Genomic DNA, 22,000 nt, shown 5'->3' with positions numbered 1-22,000 from the left:
TATTCCTAATTATGTGATTTTATTGCATATTCAGCAAAAAGGAAGATTACAAGGACGTTTCTGCAAAATTGACAAAGTGCGCCCACGCTTAATGGAGTAGTCAACTCGGGATAAGGATAAGCACGAATGATATCCCCAAGAGATAAAGGAATCAAGTGTTTAGATTTAGAAAGGATTCTTTTAAGCTTATCTTTTGTAATCTATTTACCTTTTTAGAGTTTATCACGTATCTATCCCCCCATTACGTCTAGATTCGTAAGGGACTTTTATTATAAATAGGGAGGATCTCTTTATTAGAAGTAATTCAGTTTTTATCTTAGAACTCTATAGAATTCTCTGTTCATCTCTTCTCTTTTATTTTATTTTACTACTGGAATTAAAGGAATTCCACTTTCTAGTGTGTTCTTCCATTAATATGTCCGGCTAAATTCCTTATTTCCTGGTTAAGGTATGGTGATTGCTTGATTCCCATTATGTTGTGAGATCTAATCTGCGTTCTACACTTGTCAAGCAAATATTCATGTTATTCTCTGTACTTTAATTACAAACATCTGATTTATGAATGATTCGGCCGGTTGTTCATTATCAAGAAGGTTTGCTTAGCTAATTGAACTTTATAAATCCGTGTAATTGTTTATTTAGTTCAATACTTAGTGGCAACGTAGCATGATTAGTTATGTCACAGTATTTAATTATGTTATGGGGAATGCATGATCTAGTTTAAACGAATTGTCCTCGTAGGAGTTTGTTGATTAGAATCAGGCCTTTCTAATTCTTAATGCTGTTAATAGATTAAATCTTGTGGACGTTCCCAAGGTTGTCTATTAATTAGAGATCTAGCCAACGGTCGTACCTTGGCTAACGAAAAGGTAAGGAAAGGTGAGGTTGTTAGGTCGTACCAACGACCATAACTGGTTTATTTGTCCATACATGTGTTATTCTTGCATCAATGATCAACTCACGAGAATCAAGCATAATCCTAGCCTTAACCGGGAAATCTCTCTCTCATATCTCTATCAGGTATTTTTAATTATTTAGTTTTTGATCACTTCTATTTATCACAACCTTCCCCCTATTATTTTCTATTTTCTCAAAGAAATCAACTTAAAGCCAATCTCTGTGGATCGACCCTACTCCCACTTTCACAAGTGTAGTAGGAATTATTTTTTGTGACTTCGACACTCATCAAATTTTGGCGCCGTTGCCGGGGATTGGCGTTTTTAAGTATATTTCTTTATTTTTAGTTACTTGATTTTTATCACCATTAATGCCAAGGTCTTCTCGTACAGGTGAATTGGTATACGACCCCGAAATCGAAAAGACCGCACGAAGACTTCGTCAGGAGACTAAGCAACAACTGGAAGGAACATCCACTCCATACAAAGACAAAGAAGACCCAAATTTTGAATTTGAGGAATCCATAAGCGAATCCGAAGAAGGGACAATGGCTTTGATCCCTGAAAGATCGATCAATGACATGACGTTGCCCGATCTAAATCAGCAGCCACTGTGCATTGAATACCCCGATTTAGAGGTAGATTTTGAACTGAAATCTGGATTAATTCATTTACTTCCTACCTTCCGTGGTCTCGCAGGTGAAGATCCACATAAGCATCTGAAGGAATTCCATGTGGTGTGTTCCGGAATGCGACCACAAGGCATAAGCGAGGAACAAGTCAAATTGAGAGCATTCCCCTTCTCTCTCGCCGATCAAGCGAAAGATTGGTTGTATCTCCTACCTTCAGGATCCATTACAAGATGGAACGATCTCAAAAAACAGTTCCTTGAGAAATACTTCCCTGCCTCAAGAGCCACAACAATCCGGAAGGAGATCAGCGGAATTCGACAATTCGCGGGAGAAAGTCTTTTCGAATATTGGGAAAGATTCAATCGACTAGTGGAGAGTTTCCCCCATCATCAAATCCCGAACCACCTGTTGATCCAATATTTCTATGAAGGTCTATCAAATATGGATAGAAAACTGATAGATGCGGCAAGTGGTGGAGCATTGTTCGACAAAACCCCCACCGAGGCGCGTAAACTAATCTCGACTATGGCGTCCAACACGCAACAATTTGGGGTTAGACATGATGATCCACCTAGGAAGAGCCACGAGGTAAGTAATCTTGAAGAACGTTTAAATCAACTCACAACTGTTGTTGAAAAAGTTGTTGCAGATATCTATCAACAAGTCAAAGCATGTGGTATCTGCACCTTAACGGGACATGCTACCGACATGTGCCCAACTCTTCAAGAATCAACTACCGAACATGCCGACGCCGTAGGAGGATTCGTCGGACAACAACAGAGAAGATATGATCCTTTCTCCAACACATACAACCCCGGATGGAGGGACCACCCGAATCTGAATTACGGCAACCAACACTTTCAAACACCTCAATACCGACCACCTCCACAACCTAACCCCACGCCCAACACATCCCTCGAAGACATGATGAAAGCGCTAGTGACCAACACACAACAATTTCAGCAACAGACCCAGGCGAGCTTCCAACAATTCCAACAAGTCCAACAACAGACTCAGACGAGCATTCAAAATCTAGAATCTCAAATCAGTCAATTGGCGTCGTCTGTTGGTAAGCTAGAGTCTCAAGGTAAGCTACCTTCTCAATCTGTCATTAACCCTAGACAAAATGTTAGTGCTATTACGCTTTGTAGTGGAAAAGAATTGCAGGAATATGTGAACGAAGATGACACCAAACGTGGCTCGGTGTGAAAAGAAAGCCGGAAAAAGAAATTGAGGTCCAACAAGAACAAACCAAACACGAAGTGGACCATCCGCAGCCTTTGGTAACTAGACCACCATTCCCACAAAGATTCACCAAAGCGAAGAAGGAAGAGGAGGAAAAAGAGATCCTTGAAATGTTCCGCAAAGTGGAGGTAAACATCCCGCTGCTCGATGCCATCGAGCAAATACCCCGATACGCGAAATTTCTCAAAGAATTGTGCACTAGCAAGGGTAGACTCAAGGGAAACGAACGGGTAAGTATGGGGGAGAACGTCTCCGCAATTCTCCAACGAAAATTACCCCCAAAATGCAATGATCCAGGTACGTTTTCTATCCCTTGCAAAATTGGAAAGATTGGAATAGAAAAAGCAATGTGTGATTTAGGTGCCTCTATCAATATTATGCCTCTTACTATATATGAATCTTTGAATGTTGGCCCATTGAAAGAAACGGGGGTTATTCTTCAACTTGCCGATCGTTCTGTAGTTTACCCCGAAGGAGTTCTTGAGGATGTACTTGTGCAAGTTAATGAATTAGTTTTTCCTGCTGATTTTTATGTGCTTGATATGAGGGGGGATATTTCTCCCAAATCTACATCCACCTTGCTAGGAAGACCATTCCTTAAAACCTCAAAAACCAAAATTGATGTTGATGCCGGAATTCTCTCTATGGAATTTGATAATGAGGTTATGAGTTTTAAAATTGATGGTGCCATGAAATATTCTAACGATGTGCATTCTATTTTTTTCATTGATTCTATTGATCCTTCATCGCAAAGAAATGCTATGTTCAATGGTAGAGGAGCATTCAAGACAACAATTGTCAAAAGATCGAGTCGAAGAACTTACAAGAAAAAAGTCTTTCATGACAAAATAAGTTCAAGGAAGAAGTCATCCATGGACTACCAAGTTCCCCTAAATCCACACCATCACCGGGTGCATTACATAGAAGAAGTGGATTTAGAGTGTCCAACTTATTCAAGTTGAGGCACAACAATGTCTAGCCAAAGACATTAAAGAAAGGCGCTGCATGGGAGGCAACCCATGAAATCTCTATCCTTTCCTTTCATCTTTCGTTTAATTTTAGTTTTTGCAAATTTTACTCAATTCTGTTTGGATGGCTGAATTGGACAGATTTGGAGATCCCACTAAGCGTGCCCACGCTTAGTCGATATTTCAAAACTGTTTCAACTCACCTCACAAAAACAGATTTGGAGATCCCACTAAGCGTGCCCACGCTTAGTCGATCTTTCAAAACTGTTTCACCTCACCTCACAAAAACAGATTTGGAGATGCCACTAAGCGTGCCCACGCTTAGTCGCACTTCGTAGGCTGTTATTTACGTTCATCTATCTTCTTCTATTTATTTATTTTTATTTCTTGATTTCCATTAAAAAAAAAAAAATTAGAAAATCGAAAAAAATCAAAAGAAAATCTTTCCACTTTTATTCATATATTTTACCAAGATTTTCTTTGACTTCATCTTTATCTTCATTAACTTTCTCTCTCACTTTCTCTCACAGCAACTTCACCTACCACCAAGATCTCTCTCCCTCATATCCACCGGAAGTTGCCGCCATCATCTGCCACCAGCCCGACCACGCCATGAACTCTTCGCGGCATGCACTCAGGGACACTTCCTTAAACTCTCTCTCATTTTAATTTTTCCTTGCGTTGCATGTCAATGTCCACATTGAGGACAATGTGAATTTTAAGTGTGGGGGTGTGGTTGTTGAGCTTATATATGATAATTCTTGGCATGATAAAACCCTTTCAATTTTGGACTGATCTTGACTTGATGATGTTATGTGTAAAAAGAATACATGTTTTATGTTTGAGGATAATTCACTAGTTGAAAGCTTATTTTTACTAAAATGACTTGAGTTAAAATCTTCTGATATAGGATTAGTGGACTAAAACATACCTCGTGAGATTTTGAGCTTGATATATCCATAAAAATCTTCATTCTTTCCTGAGAGAGTAACACTTTTATGGCTTTGTCTTCCTAGAATTTGCCTTGAACCACATCGAGGCCACACAAATGTGCATTTATTTGGATATGATAAAGGCATTAGAAACCACTTTCGGCCTTCTTTAACCACCTAACACATTTTTAACATTAGAGAACTTCTTTGAGCCTTTTGACCTATTTTGTTGAATAAACCGTCATATACAAACCTATCCCGTCGCTTGTTTAAAACCTTGATTTTGACCCCTCTAAGAACTACTAGAGCATCAAGGGAAATGGGTTTAGAAGAATAAGTTCTCAAAATAGGAGATCGTCAAAATCTTTCTGACTCACATGCTTAAAAGATGTACCTCAAAATGAGTGTGGGGGTTCCAAAATTATATTCTGCTTTACTTTGTGGGAACCGACATCAATTTCCTTGGTCTATGCCTATCACAAAAATTGGAGAGGAGAAAAAGAAAAAGAAAAAAAAAACAACAAAAGAAAAGAAAAAAAAATGTATGAACTCTCCAAAAGGAATAAGAAAGGCATAGTTCAAGGAATTGTCAAAAGATCTTGAAGGGAGATAAGTAAACTTTGAGAGCTTCGAATTATTGTTCACTCAAATTCTTTTGGTGCTCTAATTAGTTTCTTGAAATTTAACCTCGTTATCCTTTTATCCTACCCCAAACCAAAGCCCCATTACAACCAAAATAAAAGACCTTTTGATCCATATATGTGCATATTTCAAAAGTGGTGGAGATGTGGTGTATAGGCAAGCCTATGGTGAAGCACTACCGTAGTAAGTGTCGAGAGATACACTTGTGCCATATATACACTTGAGAGAATGGAAAGTGGAGAGAAAATAGTCCACTAGTTTTATGCGATTGATTTTGATAATGGTCATCACGTGAAAACTTGTTTGATACATGTTGAATTATCTCCTTCATAAAATATGTCATTTACTTTGCACATGATTACAAATTGCCTTGAGTAGTTTAAAATTTGGAGGGATTTTTGAATGCATCTTGAGTTTGCTTGAGGACAAGCAAATGGCTAAGTGTGGGGGTATTTGATAACTCTGCAATTATAATGATTTTATAGCAATTTAATCTTCCTTTTTTAAGCCAAAATATTCCTAATTATGTGATTTTATTACATATTCAGCAAAAAGGAAGATTACAAGGACGTTTCTGCAAAATTGACAAAGTGCGCCCACGCTTAATGGAGTAGTCAACTCGGGATAAGGATAAGCACGAATGATTTCCCCAAGAGATAAAGGAATCAAGTGTTTAGATTTAGAAAGGATTCTTTTAAGCTTATCTTTTGTAATCTATTTACCTTTTTAGAGTTTATCACGTATCTATCCCCCCATTACGTCTAGATTCGTAAGGGACTTTTATTATAAATAGGGAGGATCTCTTTATTAGAAGTAATTCAGTTTTTATCTTAGAACTCTATAGAATTCTCTGTTCATCTCTTCTCTTTTATTTTATTTTACTACTGGAATTAAAGGAATTCCACTTTCTAGTGTGTTCTTCCATTAATATGTCCGGCTAAATTCCTTATTTCCTGGTTAAGGTATGGTGATTGCTTGATTCCCATTATGTTGTGAGATCTAATCTGCGTTCTACACTTGTCAAGCAAATATTCATGTTATTCTCTGTACTTTAATTACAAACATCTGATTTATGAATGATTCGGCCGGTTGTTCATTATCAAGAAGGTTTGCTTAGCTAATTGAACTTTATAAATCCGTGTAATTGTTTATTTAGTTCAATACTTAGTGGCAACGTAGCATGATTAGTTATGTCACAGTATTTAATTATGTTATGGGGAATGCATGATCTAGTTTAAACGAATTGTCCTCGTAGGAGTTTGTTGATTAGAATCAGGCCTTTCTAATTCTTAATGCTGTTAATAGATTAAATCTTGTGGACGTTCCCAAGGTTGTCTATTAATTAGAGATCTAGCCAACGGTCGTACCTTGGCTAACGAAAAGGTAAGGAAAGGTGAGGTTGTTAGGTCGTACCAACGACCATAACTGGTTTATTTGTCCATACATGTGTTATTCTTGCATCAATGATCAACTCACGAGAATCAAGCATAATCCTAGCCTTAACCGGGAAATCTCTCTCTCATATCTCTATCAGGTATTTTTAATTATTTAGTTTTTGATCACTTCTATTTATCACAACCTTCCCCCTATTATTTTCTATTTTCTCAAAGAAATCAACTTAAAGCCAATCTCTGTGGATCGACCCTACTCCCACTTTCACAAGTGTAGTAGGAATTATTTTTGGTGACTTCGACACTCATCAATATGGTCGTTAATTCTTCAGTCCTTCTGGATAATGCCCACATGCTCGACGCGTGCCTTTCAAAATTTGATGAAATCACTAAAAGTAAGATCTTTCTATGACTTACGAAAATATTAACGAGAATTTCATAACTATTGTAGAAAATGCAATTACTAATGTAGATAAAATATTTGTAAATTAATAAAATTTAAACTTATAATTTTATAATCGTAAAGTTTCGATTTTACTGATTAAACTAGGCCTCGTTTATACTTAAATTGTTCCTGTATTTGCAGGCAGCAAACTTTGAGATACCCTTTATTATTTATATTTTGCGAGGGCCCATTAGTTTGATTACGAACATCTTTGTGGACTCCCCACTATATGTCATCTCATATTGGGCTTCGTTTCCTCCACAGAGGAACACAAACAGATGAGGTTTGTTTACTGTGATGTGATTATGATGTGATAGATTAATAAATAATAATATATAATGATAAATTAGGATGGTTAATAAAAATTTCATTTATTTAATTTGATTTTTTGTTATATTATTGTAAATTACTTTGTGTAGTGTTTACCAGTAATTGTTTGAAGTTGTAATAAAGTATGAAAATGCCCAGAAATGAGACAAAAATATCGTCGTGACCTTTTAAGTCAAACTAGGTTCTTTGTTGCCATTCAAGTGCTGATTCGGGGATATTTATGTAATTGGCCACCAGAAAAATAAGGGCTTATCTAGATCAAGATTTTCTAATTACCAGAAGAAATTTAATATTTAATTATAACTAATTATTATGATTAAAAATAAATAATTGTAGTAAATACTTACCATGGCTGTACAATGGAATTGTTGGTTGTGTTTATGTGAATTTGGCCGATATTCGATCCGATCCGACCTAGTAAATGACCTGGATGTATGAATAATCGATATAAATTCTTAATTTATTTATAATAAAATAGATAGAATTATATTTTGATTTTGTATCTTTAGGTCACTAGTATTTTTGATCCTATAACTTACTCGTATTTGTACATTTACTCATTTTTTTATGAATTTAGTGCTGAGCAAATCACATTTGATCCTTTTTTGACAAATTTAGTTCTGTATTGACAATTTTGGTTCTTACAATTTATAGTTAAAGGACAAAAAATAAAATCTAATACAATATAAAGGGGACAAAAAATATCAATACATGACTAAATTTGTCAAGAAAAGAAAGAAGTGTGAGATGCTCAGGACTAAATTCGTCAAAAAAAGCAGAGACTAAATATATAAATAGAGTAGTAAACACATGACTAAAAATACTAATAATCTAAAATTACAGGACCAAAATATAATATTTCAATAAAATATAGTTGTGGTGATATGAAGAAGGAAGGGTAGAGCCATGCACAAATGATTTGGTAGAGAAGAATGAAATGAAGACGGAGTGAGGTTGTTTTCTTACAACTCCAATCTTCTCATTGTCCTTAACTGAAAAAGCCAACAGTTTTCCTCAAGAGAGAGACACACACACACACACACACACACACCCTTTTTATTTAACTTACATAATTACATCACAAACCACTAACTTATGTTTCCTACATGCACCATTAATTACACACTAAAATTAAACCTTCTCCCTCGTTCTTTTGCTAACTACTTCGAACCCATTTTGTCTCCCCTCAATTCAAGGAAACCTTGTACCTATATATTTTAAGTATTTTTAATTCATCGTATTTCTAAACATTTGGACTTTCTAGTATAAAACACTGGACTTTTGTGTCGGCCCATGGACTAGGTTTGAACTAGCTAGTATATGTATTGAAGAAAAAAATAGTAAATAAATCAAGATTGATGTTTATTTCAATTTAATATTTCGAATTTGCTTCAGTTGTCTATGAATCTTTCGAGAATAGACTTTTTTATCCTTGACAAAAAAAATTGTAACATTATGGATACAAATTATATTTCAACCAAAATACTGAGTTTGTTAGTTTAATTTTATTTATAGTTCTGGAATTATATACTTTTGGTATTTTAATTATGTGATTTATTAGGATTCTAAATTAGTTATTCACCTTTATATATATATATATATAGAGTGAATAGCAATTTACCCCCTGTGATATTGAAAATAAATACATTACCCCCTTACGAAAAAAATATAGCAATTTATCCCCTTGTACTAAATGAAGCAATTTACTTCTAGGAAGGTAAATTATTGTATTTTAAAAAATATAAGAAGATAAATCACTATTTTTTTTTCATAAGGGGATAATTTGCTCATTTATAATATCACAACAGAGTTGTTTCATTTTTTCTATATATATATATAAATTTGACTCTTTCTACGCTAATTATAATATATGTCTTCTGCTCTTAACTACTTTTGTTATACTATTCTAGCTAGGCCTGCAAGAGAGAGAGAGGGGGGGAGAGTTTCACTATATTTAGGGTTTTTCAAGTAAATGTTTACCCTATATATGAGAGTGAAGCAAATAAGGTATCAGTGTGAAATTTATGATGTCTTAATTTAGTATTTAAGATTGATGTTTTATGAATATGTTTAAAATGTGAGTTCATATTAGTATTTATTTTAATGTATGTGTTTATATATTGTGATTTGTTTTATTATTTTTAATTGTATTGATATATTAATTAAATCGATGTACTGCTCAATTTTACAGCAATCCAAGAATACATCCGATCTCGAGTCGTTGGCTAGCTTTGATGAACATAATTTAATCAAATTAAGTTTAAATTATTAATCAAATCAAAGATTATATATATATGAAATGTCATCGATCGGTTAATTAACAATAAATTATTTTATAGAAAGTTAATTAAGTAATATGAATTAGGTGAAATGGGTTTTTCCATCGATTATTATTTTCCCTGATGAATCTACTTAGATAAATTATTGGAATTGATTTTGATGCGTCTGACATCATAGCTTATATTTATATATATATTTACATATTTCAATTAATTTGTTCCAAAAAATTCAAATTTCTTGTCAAAATTAAAAGCCGTCGAGAACGGATCTGACCAAAAATTATATCTAGAAAAATAAATTTAAAATGACACCTCTGCATGATAGTGATATTAATATGATGGTGATTGTGATGAGACAATAAGGACGATGTACGTGCAATTAAAATCTGATGCAAGAACCAACTTTTAATTAATTATATTAATGTCAATTAATCATGATTAATTAAGGACAATTGCAAACTACAAATTCTGGTACATTTTTTTTGCTAATAATCTTTCATCAGAGAAGCTTCCTAAATCTTTTCCCACCAGTTATTATGCAATGCAACTCATTAACAGGTAATTTTCTACTTTGATTTTGTTTCTTCCCCGTTCGAAATTCATGAAATTTATGGATTGAGATTTCATAAAATTACAACCATCAGACATTAATTTAATTACTTATTTCACTTATGTAATAAGTTTTTTCGTTTAAATTGTTGGTTATAAGGTATATATGGGGAAAATGCAATTTCAGTCTTGTAACTTATGGGAGTGATATTTTTGATTCTGCACGAATTGATTTTCATAATTTAGTCCTGTAATTTTAAAATTTTGGTAATTTCCATCATTTTCCGACCAATTTAGCCGAAAAATCACATGTGATTTGTACATGTCTTAATTAAATTGTATTTTTATCCTGTAACTTAGGGGGCATTGGCATTTTTAGTCATATAACTTAGGGAGTTGGCATTTTTGGTCCTAGCTACATGAATTTATTTACAGGACTAAAATTACTAGTAAATTGCAGTTTAAAATTATCAAAATTACAAAGTTACAGAACTAAATTGCATAAAGCAATTCGTACAGGACTAAAAATGTCATCCACTTAAATTACAAGACCAAAATTATAATTTTCTCCGTGTATATATGTGTTGTGCCGAAAAGTGATAACAATGTATGTATTTTAAATTGGTTTTGGGTGATACAAGTGCATAATTATTGTTATTAATTACATCATTAATGGTTGGATTCGACTAAATTTGATTCACGTACAACAATATGGAGCGGGGACGATTACTTAGATCCGGTGATTAGTGCGAAAATGAGATACATGATACTATATATAATTAATTAAGAAATACATATGTTACATCGATCGATCAGGGTGATCATGCACAATTATATATATCATATACACTAACATAAATAAAAATAATATATATGAATATATTTTTCTTTAATAGATAAAAGAATTGTTGGTACTGATGATTGTACAGTGAACCCTAATCAATCAACAGGCAAACGACTTGGACGAAATGATCAAGCCTCCTGGATCCTGGATCATTTATCTAATTTTCACCATGCCAATTAGTTAATTACTTTAGACTTGAATTTATTTTTGGTCGATTTAAATTATTTGGGAATTTCGTTTTTTAACTTTTTAGGGTAGCACTTTGATTTTGATATTTTTAATTTTTTCTTCTTTCTTTTTTCTTTTTGCCTCCTGGATTTCACCGTTCTCGTTGGAAACATACATGTGCGTCTTACATGGTCTTTTAAAATTAGGGCAATTGTTCCTATTAGCTCATTTTTATCAGTATTTTTGTCCTCTAACTTTATAGAGTAGCATTTTGTTCCTGTATATTTTTAGTTTTCATGATTTTAGTCTTTTTTTTCCTCCAAAGTTCACCCTTCTCGTCGATGAAGGTGAACTCCAGCAAGGAAATGATTGAAATCGCAAAAATAATTAAAAAAATGTATGGCTGAAATACTATATATCCTAGAAAATTAAAAGACGAAATCGAAGAATAGCCTAAATCAGGATAACAAAAGATAATTAATTCAATTAGTCTATAACCACCCAAATCAAGGGAAAAATTAGAGAATAGGGTAGCAACATATATATCGAAATTGATGTGTGTGTGCAATTTGCTGATTAAGAAAAGGATCTAAAACAGCCGGCCTTGAGCAGAGAATGAGTCTTATCAACAAAAATTCAAAGACCCTGTCCCCATTCTCTTCCTTAATTTTCCCATACTGTCCAATACCTCCAACACATATTACCTAAACCCTTATATTGTCTCTTCCATCACCCCCCCCCCCCCAAATATATAGATACATGTGTATATAATCCTCCAGCTCCCTCTCCTCAAACTCTCCCTCTTTCCTTACAAGAAATAGACCATATATACATACCTTTCCTTTTTCAATTAGATTAATTTTCAGACAAGAACTTGTCCAAGAACAATCAAGTGCAAGTTCTAGTATCCAGTCATGGAATCTAATTATCACGATCAAGAATCGATAAACTCGAGCGAAGAAGTTGACCATCCGGAGCAATCAGACAACAACGAGTTAGGCGTAGGGCGATTGTACGAGTGCGTGTTCTGCAAGAGGGGTTTCAACACCGCACAAGCCTTAGGCGGGCACATGAACATCCACAGGAAAGATAGAGCAAGGAACAAACCTAGTTCCGCCAAGAAGTTAGACGAGATTTACGCCGGCCCTAGACTGTATCAGCAGATACCAGCAATATCATCAAGTATTCATACAAGTAATAATCATCGTTTTGTGTCTGATGATCAGGATCATCATCAGACACACTTGAGCTATGCTGCATATTTTCCAGCATCCTCTTCCAGCTCTAGATTACTACCCTTGTATGGAAACGACAGCTACCATCATCATCAACAGTATTGTTCTGATGATGCTGATCATCGTGATCTTCGACAGCCCACGAATCAAGGGGATTGGCGTATGGAGTTTTCCGCGGAGGATTTGGGAAAGAACAGGCAGGAATTCATGACGGACCAGAAAGAGGATGAGTTGGATTTGGAGCTTCGACTCGGCTATGATTCTTGAAGTATACATATATTTAGTGTACTAATATAAGTGCAGGTAAACATTTTAATGATGTTTGTAATAAATGGTAATAATAAGGTTTTTTTGAGAGCTAAAGAAAGATGGTAGTGTTTGCTAAGAACTCGGGGTGGATGAAGGGTTTTTTGATGGGAAAAATCTACACCACTTTGCTGGTAATTAGGGCTATGGATTCTTTAATTACCTTGTAATTTCTCTGTGCAATCTAACCCTAATTTAAGCATCATTAGGGTTTTGTACTACTAAACAGTCTTTTCGACTTGCGTAACTTCATTTTGGCGTTGATAAACATACTTTAGAATTTTGGTGCAGTTGTGCAATTCATCAGTGAAATATGGGATTCATAAGGATTTCATTTTGCCTACTGTAGTATGCATTGGTACGTAGTAGAGTATGAGTTTGAGCTAATGCTCATGATTAATATACATATTAATTAACCCTCCAAGAAAACAGATGGTTTATATTACCAGCCCCCCGCTAGCTACCTGGAAAATGTGAAGGAAATGTTTAGATTAGAGATCGAAATGTATGCAACTGAAAAGAATTTGGTAGGTACATATATAGATATAACTTGATGATGAAGGCTTGGCTACACACACAGATATATATACTTGGATTGGGGGGAGGGGGGGGAATGGGGTTGATCTTGTAAGATCAATATCTTGTTCTTGCTTATGTATCTTGAGGGCTATGATGAGTACAGTAGAACTGACAATATGTGCATACAATTGTATGATTTCAAGAAGTGTTGGAGTGTGTAGAGCTTAATCTCTCTCTCTATATATATTGAATTTATATTAAGTGAGCGTAAGGTTGTAATTTTACAAAATTAATCACTAATTATTAAAAAGGATGATTGGTTATCGATCGTCCAAAGTTACAATTAAACTCTCTTGCTTTTCACTTAATTATTCTCCCTAATTAATTTAATTTATTAACATTCAATACATATATCGTTATATATGTTAATTTGCTGCATTGGATATATATAGTCCTACGTTGCCAATTGTGATTTGTACAATGTTGTGTGTATATATATATACTGAGAGAAGTTAACTTGAATATATATACAATATATATATATATATATAAACAACTGGGGAAGAATTAATTCAATTTCTGAATCATGCAATTAGTAAAATGTTGTGCTTGATGTTATTTAATTTATTGTGTTTTGGGTTCCGGTTGTATGCCCTACAGACACAGACAGTAGCTAGAATTGACTTTGTATAAACTAGCTCATCACATGGCTAGGAATGCCGGCACTTTGGCATCCTGCTCTGCTGTGCGGTCGATTGATATCTCATAAGCAAGAACTATCAACAAGCACCAGTGGTCTAGTGGTAGAATAGTACCCTGCCACGGTACAGACCCGGGTTCGATTCCCGGCTGGTGCATTTTACCCCAATTTTGTGGCGTCGAAATTCCTTCCCCCGCGGGTCTTGTGCTGTTTTTATCTTTCTGGCTGCGTACTGAATATAGGCGCCACGTGTAACAATGTCACCCTCGTGATTGTTGTAGTCTGACCAAATGTGAAAACAAGAAAACGACCCCTTAGGTGAAGTCCTCTCACACATCATTCGCAGCAACAACTAACTTAAGAAAGAGACAACCATGTCCTCCAAGTGTCCAAACAACTACCTTATAAATTAAGCTAGGAATGGTAACGTCTCTTTTGCACACCAAAATAGTTAAATGTCGTCGTTTACTACCGGTCCTACTCATAATTTCAACACCTAGATTGAAAAGACCCGGAAACACCAGGAGAATTGGAGAATTAAGAATTTTCAGCAGCCACATCATTCTACACAAACATTTCATTGACTTTTCTCTTTCCTTCACAACACCGATGACTGTTTCCTCAAAGAAATGCAGTCAAGATCAGTTTTCCTAAGCGGATGTACATATTTTGATTCTTAAAGCTACTCAAAAGACTAAACTTTCTATAAATAAGATGTTACTAATCTTGTAGCTATTACAATCCCACCAGAAAGAAGCTTCTTATGTCACTCGGATAAGCAGTACAACCATGACAAATACACATGTCATGAAAAAGATCAGCAGCCATGTGAAGCATGATGTTTTCAAACTCTGGGAGTAAACCTCCATTGCTCGTGTATTGGCATGTCCAGTGCTTGCCAAGCTGTGTTCCACAGCTTGCTCAGTTGAGTCAAGAATCTACAGTCCAAAGATATAAAGATTGATCAGTTAGATACAAATGGAGAAAGATGGAGGTGAAGTTGATAGGTGAACAAGATGACTTGAGATAGTAGAGATTGGAAGCATAGATAATTCTTCATAGGAATGTATTATGATGCTATGATGCATGCAACATTAATCAGGACAAATGAAATAAAAGCCTCCTTAAAATGAAGTTCAAAACAGGAATGGGAAATTGAGAGCAGCGCTAAATGATGCTGTTAATTCATATAATCATGAAGCTACTGCTGTATACCGACTGTGAATGCATGGAAAAGTTATACTCAGCCATAGTCATGCAAAGAAAAGAATACAGTAACACACTGACGAAGTTTAGTGGAGATTAGTGTTACCAGCCAACCAAACCTATAGAAACGGAAATAGCATGACGTAATTTAACAGAAAGCACTGAAAGAAAAGGGGGCTGGATATTCTACCAAAGCAATCTATGGTGGCTAAAAACTACAGCAAACAAAATTGTAGTCACCTTCTCAGTGTTTTTGATGGATTGACTCATCATAAGACTACTCTCTTTGAGTTGTCGTGCCAAGCTAACCATTTCATCCGTCAAATCTTCTTGTAGCTTTCTGTAGAAAACAACATAAATACATCATTATCCGCATAAGAACTCTGTAATAAGCATGAAGCTAAATTTGTATCAGATGTTCAATTTGAAAGTTAGCAGATAGAACAGTCCAAGTGTGACCCAGAGATCTGGTGACCTGGCGAAAATTTTCATTAGATCAGAACAGTAATCTGCAATTTGTTAACCGTTCAACCTAAAAATAACGATATTCATATATAAAATCATATCAAAACCGTATCTGAATATGGTTCAGGACCTAATATACTTTATATACTGACTTATCAATATAGGCTCATTCAAGTAAAAAGTACCAGTATTAATTAACATTGAACTTGCTAGACATAAACAAGTATCACTTTACTCTAGTTGCGTAATCCTGAAAGAATTTTGTCATCAACAAACTTCAGAAACAGTGAAGATATTAACAAGACCTGTGTTTTTCAATATGAGCCTGTGCTGCAGCATCCAATTTGACAGACTTTGAAGTACTGCTATCCTTATCAATCATGGATGACTTATCTTCTGATGGGAGGCTGTATCAACTGAAAGTCAATTTTGGAAAAAATTGATAACAGCTAACACAATAAGACAGCTATCATTTGACATACACAATTCTCCTCCTCAAGCCCTTGGGAGAGTGAACACTATCTCCCACTGATGTTGAAGGGGAACCCCTGACCTTAGACTCAAGAGAAGGCTCCTGAGGAAGTTTAGTACCTGACTGGAACTTGCCAAGGAAACGAGTTGTCAGAAATAATAATGATAATAATATACTGACATTTAATAAGCATGAAAAATTTAAAATGTGGATGTAGTTCGTTAATTTCTTGTGTTCACTTCAAGGAGGCAATCAAGTTAACACACCTCCGTGACCACTAATTTGGATGCTACAGCTTCAATTTTCTCTGAATACTCATTTAACTGAGCTTTTGAAACTCTGTCAAAAGAGTTAAAAAACAAGAGTTAATATATGAATACAAATAAAGTAGACTTCTGGATATCATCTATCTATCCACTTTAAGATTATGGTATTAAAGAAAAAGCAAAAGACGACATGCTAAAGCATTAAACTTACACGTCAACCAAAAAGCAACTGGAACACTTCTCCAGTGTACCATATCAAGTAGAATTGACTCCTACAATGGGAATACACTAGTGGCTTTTTATTATACTAACAGCATTAAATTAACCAAAGAGACACTTCCAGAGTTGCTTTTTATTTTTTAGTAGTATCATTTAGAATCTCAAGTACACATGATATAATCTTAAAGGTCATTATCAATCAAATGACATCACTTAATTCCTACAATTACCAAACTACTGATGCAAATAACAGGTGTATCAGTCATCATAAAACTAATGGAAACATCAACCTATAATGACTCCCGATAAAAATCTTTCTCCAAAATTATAATCTTTATTGTATATCATGAAATTTTTAAAATTCAATGCTATAATGACTTTTTAGGGCGTCCACTTAAGTTAATATCACATGCTCCAACGCTAATCAATCAGTTATGTAGAGGAGATTATCTTGGTCAACAAGGAGCAATTAAACCATTCAAAAACTAATAATAATCTGACAATATCAGAGATGCCAACAATTTTGTATGTTAACTAGATCATTGAAACAAGTGTCAGGCATAATGTACAAGAGAAAATCAAACAGACCTTGGCAGACCTTCAGGAGTCCTCTCTTCAGCAAGCTGCTCGAGTTGCTCTCTTAGAGTCGCAACATACTATATAGTTACCCAGCAAGCGCAAAGAAAATTACTCATTGTTCAGTAAGTAAAATAGATACGATACTAGTTCTAAAAATCTGGCAATTAATCAGAGATCAATAGAAATTCAAAGTCATATAAAGCAGTGAAAACTTAAGAATTATCATGTTCTCTCCCAAGTCCCAATTCCAAATATCCCACATTAGCCTACAGATGCATACAAATCACATGTTTAATTTCATTAAACCAGAACACTCCATCTGACTATTACTGAAATATACATCTGCCGTCAGAGGACTGAGAGCATACATACATGTATCAGCTTTGCTTGATTTTGCTGTTGCGGAGCTGCTGCAAGTAATCTTCTCAAATTAACTTCTGTTTTGCTCAAACCCATCTCAGTATCCTAAGAAAAGCCAATTACAATAAATATTCACACAAAATATGAATTAGTAAACCAACACCCAGTAATAAAAAATTTCAGCATTTAATTTCAATCTTAAAATTAGAACACAACAACAGGTGACAGCAGAAAATTCATGGCATCAACTCTTTTTACAAAGATGAACTACACAAAGAATTGACGGTACATCACCTTTTACTTCCGCGAAATTGACAAGATGAAAGACTGTTTTAGCTCATGTGATTGGAAAATCCTCACGCCTCGAAACTCCTCAAGGATCGGAAGAATGCTTTCGTTTAGTCTCTGACACCTTTCTCTGCAACTGATCGGAGACGCGCATTATACGATTGTACATTTTACAGGATTAGAAAGGGGGATCCTTCTTGCTTAGGGGCATGATTTTTTAGTAAAACTATGGGCTGGAGGATATGGGCTATAGGCCCAAAATACAGCCCAATATACAACATGGGCTTAGAAAGCCTTCCTGAACGGGTTCCGAGTCGGTAAAAGTTTTCCGCGGCAAAACCACGCTACTGCTCTACTGATCACGTTCTGCATTAAACCCTAGCTTTCTGGAACTTGGGGGGGGTGATAGGGTTTACAATTATCGAATTCCAGTTCCGCTTGCTACTAGTATGGAGTCTTCTGATGGAGATTGCTCGTTTCAAGTCTCACCGGAAACCGAGGGGTTTTTGTGCGAGCGATTATTGGATCAGAAACAGCCTATCTCGGAGCGATTTAGAGCCCTTTTCTCTCTTCGCAACCTCCGTGGTGCGGGGCCTCGCAATGCGCTTATCCAAGGTATGTTTTATGTATCTATTTATGAATGTTTTTCCAAGCGATTAAGAGCCCTTTAATATGGAATTTTAGCTAATCTTCCACGGCCTTAAATGTGAAAGTTAGAGCATGAAAACTTGCTTGATTGAAGCTAAAGCAGAAAGATGTTGGCAAAAATCTAATAAACCTAGCTTCCTCTAGATCATATTGTGTGGCGTCTTTTTTTATTTCCCCCTTTATTCTGATTGCATTCTTAATTTAAACGAACCATTTAGTTCTTTTCTTTATGATTGGGCAACAAAGAAAAACCACACCACAGTGCTTTGATGTCAATATTTGCTACTTCAGCGACTAGGGATAGTTCGAACCTGCTTGCACATGAGGCCGCATTTGCTTTGGGTCAGATGCAAGATGCAGATGCTATTCCTGCCTTAGAAGCTGTTCTAAATGATCTTTCATTGCACCCTATTGTTCGCCATGAGGTATTATGCTTTTAAATCTTGATGTATAATATATATCAGTGAGTGACTTTCTTTCACTAGTTGTCCATATGAATGCTATATCTCAGGCTGCAGAAGCTCTTGGAGCGATTGGTTCAGAGCATAATGTTCCACTTCTTAAGAATAGTTTAGCTTCAGATCCAGCTCAGGAAGTTCGAGAAACCTGTGAACTAGCACTGAGTCGGATTGAGGAGCTCAAGAGTACCTCAGTTTCAGAATCATCTCGTTTCTTGTCAGTTGACCCTGCCGCACCAGCTGCTTGTTCTTCTGTACGAGAACTTAGGTAGTCATTTTAATATATATGATGGTTTACTAGTCACTTATCTCACTGATAGCTTTCTTCATAACTTGATCCTCTTCTATGTTTTTAAGGGAGGTTCTACTAAGTGAAGATAAGAGCATGTATGAGCGTTATGCCGCTCTTTTTGCTCTTCGGAACCTTGGAGAAGAGGAAGCTATCTCTGCTATTGTTGAATCCCTAGGTGCAAATAGTGCTCTGCTACGGCATGAGGTTATTCTCAATCTCCTGCTCCATGGCCCCTTTAACACTGAATAGAAGTAATGAATTATAATTGATAGTGTTTTACATGTTTACGGAATGGCATTGCCGGTGATGCCATATTTCTGATGCATTATAATTCGTACTGAATGCAGCAAGGATATATAGAACTTCTTTATTAGTCGAAAATATTCTTCCTGCCAATCAAGTCCAATTTTATGAAAATCTTGTTATTGACTACCAGAAGATCTTTTCCAAATCGGTTACAAGTAATGAGTAAATTTTTGGAAGCTAATGAAAAAAGAGTCTAAGTGGACTGCCTAATGGAGTGTTTTGGTGGTTGAAATTGTTCATGATGGATGTCTGTATCATGTTAAAATTTGTTCACATTTTCTTGAACCTCCTGTAATCCTGCATTACCAGGACTCTAATGTAAAGTCAATTTTTTCGGAGCTACTAGGTTCTGTTGGTACAAAGATCCATTAAAGTGGTGAGTCATTGATGCTGTATTTTCCGGACAATGGTGTCTAATAGAATAGCGTGGACAAATTCGTCACTTCCTCCTTCCTTTTTCTGAATGTACAATCAGACTTGATTGTACTCCGTTGGCATGCAATCAAATTTCTTATATTATCAACTTCTTACGCCTTTCTGAATTTGATTGGGGCCAGGTTGCTTATGTCTTAGGCCAACTGCAGAATAAGAAGGCATCACTTGCACTTTCCCAGGTTCTTAGAGATGTAAATGAACATCCTATGGTCAGACATGAAGCAGCTGAGGCTCTTGGTTCGATTGCAGGTCTGACCTATATTTCTATTTTGATCATGAATGCAAAAGAAAGTTGTAATTGATCCATAGTTTATTGAAAGTTTTATGTTTCAATATTTCTTACAAGTACGTCAGGTGCAGTCTTTGAATGTGCTTCATCTGATTCTTTTGAAAAAGATGATCTGACTCAGCTGAGAGATGTGCATGTACCGAGGTAGAAATTATATAAAAAACCTAACGTCTTATACCTAATGTGGCTGTCCCATGGGCAATCAGTCGGAGTAGGAGGGGTCTATCTTGTGCACTCAGCATTACTTACTAAATAGACACTTACCATAATGCACCAAGATACAAGCACTTCAACTTAGCTGCTCCGGTTTAGCACCTAATGGCTTGTTGGTTCATCAATTTTATAAATAAAAGAATAAAGCTAATTTCAGTTGTATGTGTATACTCGATCTGCTATATGCATTCCCTGTTTCATTTTCATTGATTCTCATACTATTCTCATCTTGTAGACAATCAATGTATTGCACTACTTGAGGAATTTGCCAAGGACCCTGAACCCATCGTCTCACAGAGCTGTGAAGTTGCTCTCAGCATGCTTGAGTTTGAGAGATCAGGAAAATCCTTTGAGGTAACTGAAAACAAGAAATATTTTGAGACTTTTAGTTAAGACTATATTTATCATTGGTGGTATCTGAGATCTATTCTTCTGCAGTACCTTTTCATGCAGGCACCTCAAGTGCAGCAGGCTTCGTGTTAAGTTGGATTTCTGTTTTTGGGCAACTTTGCCTGTACTGTTTCCCAGAGAATGTCCTGATATGCAGCCCAACTTCTGTTTGTTTGATAGAGTCAAATGATTCTGATCCTATGGGCAAGCAGTGGTTGAGGAGTATTGATTCAACAAATGCGTGATACCCGTATATTTCTGGACAAGTACCTCAGGGAGTTCGTTCTAGTCTGTCTTCTCTCCTAGGTTTTTAGTACTAATGAAGGGACAAAAAAAGCATACTTCACATTCTCTTCTGCCTTCATTTCTAATTCTTGTGTATGTACACTTTCCACAAATTGTAGATCTTTTTGTGGACAAAATTAGTATATTATTAGTCCACCTACGATAACTATTATGACAGTTGATTGTTGGCGGGACAAGACACGAAATTGAAGGTGAATTTTACATTCAAGGTGGGATTATATTTCGATACGTATTTCATTTTATATGTCATGGATTGTGGTTGAACATGCGATTGGCATGCATGTGTTATATGTTTGGTGTTCTGTTGAATGCAACTCATGCCCGTTAACTTGGGACAGAATGGCTTGACCACATATACAAGTGACCTGGAAAATACAAAATGCGAACTTGTGATATTATCTATCAGACCATTGAAAATAAGTTTGGTACATAACCATCACTCGTTGTTTGGTCAATTAGAAGGGGAACTCTTATCATTGGCATCATATAAAAAGTTACTTCAAATAACAATGACATGCTATAAATACAATTTTGAGATTCATTTTTCAATAGCAACAGTATAGAGAGTATTAGCATAATTTTCTTTGTTATAACTTATACTATACATCCCAACGGAATTATGTTGTTATTTGAAAAATTACGAATATATTTAAAAAATTATGATATTGAATTGTCATGAGAGAGTGTTTGTTAAATATCATTAATTTTAGGGGGCAACTACAGCTTT

The 22,000-nt window shown here is 35.4% G+C and overlaps 3 protein-coding genes, 1 non-coding gene and 1 pseudogene across 5 annotated transcripts; 4 read left to right on the top strand and 1 right to left on the bottom strand.

The window, feature by feature from the left end:
- Positions 1–1,267: 1,267 nt before the first annotated feature.
- On the top strand, positions 1,268–3,735 carry LOC148787957 (uncharacterized; annotated as a pseudogene).
- Positions 3,736–12,235: 8,500 nt separating this feature from the next.
- Positions 12,236–12,823, top strand: LOC105163582 (protein LATE FLOWERING-like). Its single transcript, XM_011081993.1, has one exon. The coding sequence runs from the start codon at positions 12,236–12,238 to the stop codon at positions 12,821–12,823; it is 588 nt and encodes a 195-aa protein (XP_011080295.1).
- Positions 12,824–14,167: 1,344 nt separating this feature from the next.
- TRNAG-GCC (transfer RNA glycine (anticodon GCC)) lies at positions 14,168–14,238 on the top strand. Its single transcript has one exon. It is a non-coding gene; the product is annotated as a tRNA-Gly (tRNA).
- Positions 14,239–14,643: 405 nt separating this feature from the next.
- LOC105163394 (Membrane fusion protein Use1) lies at positions 14,644–18,109 on the bottom strand. Of its 2 annotated transcripts, none has more exons than XM_020694868.2 (8): positions 17,943–18,109; positions 17,661–17,753; positions 17,298–17,365; positions 16,491–16,563; positions 16,235–16,353; positions 16,058–16,159; positions 15,528–15,627; positions 14,644–15,019 (listed from the first exon to the last, which is right to left on the bottom strand). In XM_020694868.2, the coding sequence occupies exons 2-8, from the start codon at positions 17,742–17,744 to the stop codon at positions 14,843–14,845; spliced, it is 723 nt and encodes a 240-aa protein (XP_020550527.1). In that variant the 5' UTR covers positions 17,745–17,753; positions 17,943–18,109; the 3' UTR covers positions 14,644–14,842. The 2 variants fall into 2 exon arrangements, with proteins under 2 accessions (XP_020550527.1, XP_011080020.1); XM_011081718.3 differs by having other exon boundaries at positions 16,235–16,347.
- A 139-nt stretch (positions 18,110–18,248) lies between these two features.
- Positions 18,249–21,481, top strand: LOC105163395 (ARM repeat superfamily protein). Its single transcript, XM_011081719.3, has 7 exons — positions 18,249–18,551; positions 18,876–19,009; positions 19,096–19,310; positions 19,400–19,538; positions 20,198–20,324; positions 20,813–20,931; positions 21,016–21,481. Exons 1-7 carry the CDS (start codon positions 18,386–18,388, stop codon positions 21,058–21,060), a joined length of 945 nt encoding a protein of 314 aa, XP_011080021.1. The 5' UTR covers positions 18,249–18,385; the 3' UTR covers positions 21,061–21,481.
- Positions 21,482–22,000: the final 519 nt, after the last annotated feature.

The sequence above is a fragment of the Sesamum indicum genome, linkage group LG6, assembly GCF_026168435.1.
Source record: "Sesamum indicum cultivar Baizhima isolate 11 linkage group LG6, ASM2616843v1, whole genome shotgun sequence".
Lineage (NCBI taxonomy): Eukaryota > Viridiplantae > Streptophyta > Magnoliopsida > Lamiales > Pedaliaceae > Sesamum > Sesamum indicum.
Note: the sequence above shows the minus strand (reverse complement) of the source record. Positions and strands in the feature narration are given on the sequence as shown.

Bases quoted from the DNA above. Each gene is read 5' to 3' on its own strand.
- LOC105163394 (XM_020694868.2), bottom strand. From the start codon at position 17,744: ATGGGTTTGAGCAAAACAGAAGTTAATTTGAGAAGATTACTTGCAGCA. The intron at 17,366-17,660 runs GTATGTATGCTC...GTAACTATATAG, and splicing joins ATCAAGCAAAGCTGATACAT to TATGTTGCGACTCTAAGAGA. The intron at 16,160-16,234 runs GTATGTCAAATG...CAGTTGATACAG, and splicing joins GGCTTGAGGAGGAGAATTGT to CCTCCCATCAGAAGATAAGT.
- LOC105163395 (XM_011081719.3), top strand. From the start codon at position 18,386: ATGGAGTCTTCTGATGGAGATTGCTCGTTTCAAGTCTCACCGGAAACC. The intron at 19,311-19,399 runs GTAGTCATTTTA...TATGTTTTTAAG, and splicing joins TCTTCTGTACGAGAACTTAG to GGAGGTTCTACTAAGTGAAG. The intron at 19,539-20,197 runs GTTATTCTCAAT...GATTGGGGCCAG, and splicing joins GTGCTCTGCTACGGCATGAG to GTTGCTTATGTCTTAGGCCA.
- LOC105163582 (XM_011081993.1), top strand. From the start codon at position 12,236: ATGGAATCTAATTATCACGATCAAGAATCGATAAACTCGAGCGAAGAA.